This window comes from Silene latifolia, chromosome Y, assembly GCF_048544455.1.
Source record: "Silene latifolia isolate original U9 population chromosome Y, ASM4854445v1, whole genome shotgun sequence".
In the NCBI taxonomy this organism is placed as follows: domain Eukaryota; kingdom Viridiplantae; phylum Streptophyta; class Magnoliopsida; order Caryophyllales; family Caryophyllaceae; genus Silene; species Silene latifolia.
The window spans coordinates 237,864,447-237,867,729 of NC_133538.1; the positions used below are offsets into that span (position 1 = coordinate 237,864,447).

At 41.5% G+C, this 3,283-nt stretch overlaps 1 protein-coding gene across 1 annotated transcript; it reads right to left on the reverse strand.

The window, feature by feature from the left end:
- Positions 1–838: 838 nt before the first annotated feature.
- Positions 839–1,457, reverse strand: LOC141630309 (uncharacterized). The gene is made up of 2 exons (XM_074443148.1): positions 1,377–1,457; positions 839–1,288 (listed from the first exon to the last, which is right to left on the reverse strand). The coding sequence occupies exons 1-2, from the start codon at positions 1,455–1,457 to the stop codon at positions 839–841; spliced, it is 531 nt and encodes a 176-aa protein (XP_074299249.1).
- Positions 1,458–3,283: the final 1,826 nt, after the last annotated feature.

Here is a 3,283-nt window from a genome sequence, read left to right on the forward strand (position 1 = left end):
CTCATCGAGCATGACTAGTGAATCATATCTTGCTTTAACTCGATCTGCTTCAGGAACCTGGCTTTATAGCAGGATTCTTAGGGATGGTACTTCCAACTCAACTGGTTGAATCGCTTCCATTCCATATACCAAGTAATACGAGGTTGCACCCGTGGCTGTTCTAATTAAAGTTATATACCCCCATAATGTGAAGGCTATCTTCTCTGGCCACTCCCTATAGTTGTCAGACATCTTCTTCAAAATGAATGTAACTGTTTTATTAACAGCCTGTACCGCACCATTCGTCTGTGGTCGGTATGGTGATGACTTGTGATTTTTGATTCTATACTTTTCAAGTATAACCGCGATCTCAGCTTAGAAACGAGTTCCGTGGTCGCTGATAAAATCATTTGGTACTCCGTACCGGCAAATGATGTCATTCTGAATGAACTGTGCTACTTGCTTCGCTTTTACCACTTTGTAAGACTTAGCTTCTACCCACTTCGTGAAATAGTCAATTGCAACAAGGATAAAACAATGCCCTCCAGTTCCTGATGGGTTTACTTTTCTAATGATGTCGATTTCCCAGGTTGAAAATGGCCATGGTGACGTCATGGTGTATAACATAGAAGGTGCCACATGCTGCACATTTGCAAATATCTGACAATTGTGACAGTGCCTGACATATTTGCAACAATATGTTTTCATCGTTATCCAATAGTAACCAAACCATATGATCTTACGGACTAACATATGGGCATTCATGTATGTCCCACATTCACCATCATGGACTTCCTCCAGAACCTTTTTAGCTGTCGGTTTATCGATGTACGCAACAAACACCTTGAGCCGTCTTCTTTTATAATTGATCGTCATCGGTCTTGATGAATTGGGCGGATAACATTCGCAGAGCGTGCTTCCCACGCGTGTCAAGGTCGGGAGGATACTCTCCTGTTTCCTTGAATTTCAAAATGGCTGTGTACCAGGATTCTGTTTTAACTTCCTCGGCATCATCGATTGCGTTCACATAGGCAAGTGACGGTCTTCGTTCGACATATATTGGCATACTTTCTACGTGGTCAGGAATGTTGATCAAGGGAGCTAGCTTAGACAACGCATCTGCAAACTGATTTTCTTCTCTCGGGAGGTGAACATATCGAATATCCTCTAAGTACTTTTCCAATTCTTCGATCGTGGTTTGATATGGGGCTAAACTTTGGCTCTTAATTTTCATGACCCACCCACTTGATTGATCACAATGGACGAGTCTCCATGTACCAACAACTTCTTCACACCCAAGTCTAGAGCACTGCGTAAACCAAGCAAACAAGCTTCATATTCAGTGGCGTTGTTTGTGAGATTGAAATCCAGTTTGATGGACACGGGCACGTGTTCACCTGTTGGCGAGATAAGGAGAATGCCCACTCTATATCCCACATAGTTCGATGCTCCATCAAAATACAAATCTCGTACGTCATTCTCGACGTGTAGCACTTCTTCGTTGGGAAATGACCAAGTGTCGACGACTTCTATCGACGAGGAAATCGGCAACCGCCCTTCCCTTGATCACTTTAAAAGGTACATATTTGAGATCGAACTCTGATAACATGAGGGTCCATCTCGACATTATTCCATTTAGTACTGGTTTTTCAAACAAGTACTTAATCAGATCCATTTTGGAGTAGACACTTACACTGTAGCTAAGCATGTAATGTCTTAATTTCTTCGTTGCCCAGACTAAGGACAAACACGTCTTTTCAAGAGGTGTATACTTTAATTCATAGTCTAAGAACTTTTTACTGATGTAGTAAATAGCTCTTTCGTCTTTGTCAACTATTTGGGCTAACATAGCCCCCATTGTTGTATCCGTAACAGTTAGATACAGTGATAATGGCAACCCGGCTACTGGTGGGCTTAAAACTGGTGGAGAAGACAACACTTCTTTTATTTTATCGAACGCGGCCTGACACTGGTTATCCCATATAACATGTTCTCCGACCTTCAGTTACTTGAAGATTGGTTCACAAATCATCGTCAACTTCGCGACAAAACGGCTTATGTATTGAACTCTTCCTAGGAAACTTCGAATTTCTTTCTTGGTCTCGGGATGGGGCATTTCCATAATGGCTTTTATATTTGATGGGTCTACTTTGATGCCACGGTCGCTAATGATATGACCCAACAGTTTGCCAGAGGTGACCCCCAAAGCACAGTTTTGCAGATTCAGTCTCATGTTGTACTTTCGCAATCTTTGAAAGAATTTTCGTAGCTCCTCAAGATGACCACTATGTTCCTTTGACTTGACTATCATGTCATCGACATAAACATCAACTTCTTTGTGCATCATATCGTGTAGCAACGTCGTTGCTGTTCTCTGGTACGTTCCCCGACATTTATCAAATCGAAAAGCATTACCATGTAATAATAGGTTCCCCATTGAGACATAAATGATGTCTTATTCATGTATTTCTCGGCCATCTTAATCTGATTTTAACTAGCATATCCATCCATGAAAGATAGTAATGCATGATTTGCGGTATTATCAACCAAGATATCGATGTGAGGTAACGGAAAGTTGTCCTTCGGACTAGCTTTGTTCAGGTCCCGAAAGTCCACGCACACGCGAACTTTACCATATTTTTTCGGTATTGGCACTACATTGGCGACCCAATTCGAATATTCTGACACTTTATGAACCTGGCTTTGAGCTGTTTATCAATTTCTTCTTTAACCTTTAAAGACCACTCCGAAGGCATTCTGCGTAGCTTCTGCTTTGTTGGTTTGAACCCTGGTTTGATCGGGATCCTGTGCTCTGAAATTTCCTTATCAATTCCTGGCATGTCTTTGTAAGACCATGCGAAAACATCTTTGAATTCAATCAGAAGGTTAGTGAACCCTTGTCTCTCTACAGGATCTAAAGTAGTTCTATATTAAGCTCCTGTGATTCTACGGTGGTTCCCACATTGATAGTTTTGGTATCTTCGATCACCAAGTTTCTTTGGTCATATTCTTCTAACCCTCTAACCAATTGTGGAGGTGGTTCTACCCCCTCTTCTTCTTCTTTAATCTGTTCGCCTTCGGCCTCATTCTCAATGTCACTACTTAAACAATTATTTTCAAAAATTGAATTGCAATGTAAATCAAACAAGTCGTAAGCAAACTGGTTCATCTTATTATTATTGATTTAAAACTGCGCAAAATGCGTTAACATTTGAGCCAACTGATCGGAGGTCAGCGGCGAGACAATAGAGGAACCCGAGACAGGCCCCGGGATACCAGAATTAGAAAGGGGTGCATTGAAAGG

Coding starts and splice junctions, on each gene's coding strand:
- LOC141630309 (XM_074443148.1), bottom strand. CDS start 1,457: ATGACGTACGAGATTTGTATTTTGATGGAGCATCGAACTATGTGGGAT. Junction 1,289..1,376: donor TCTCCTTATCTCGCCAACAG/GTGAACACGTGC, acceptor TGGTTTACGCAG/TGCTCTAGACTTGGGTGTGA.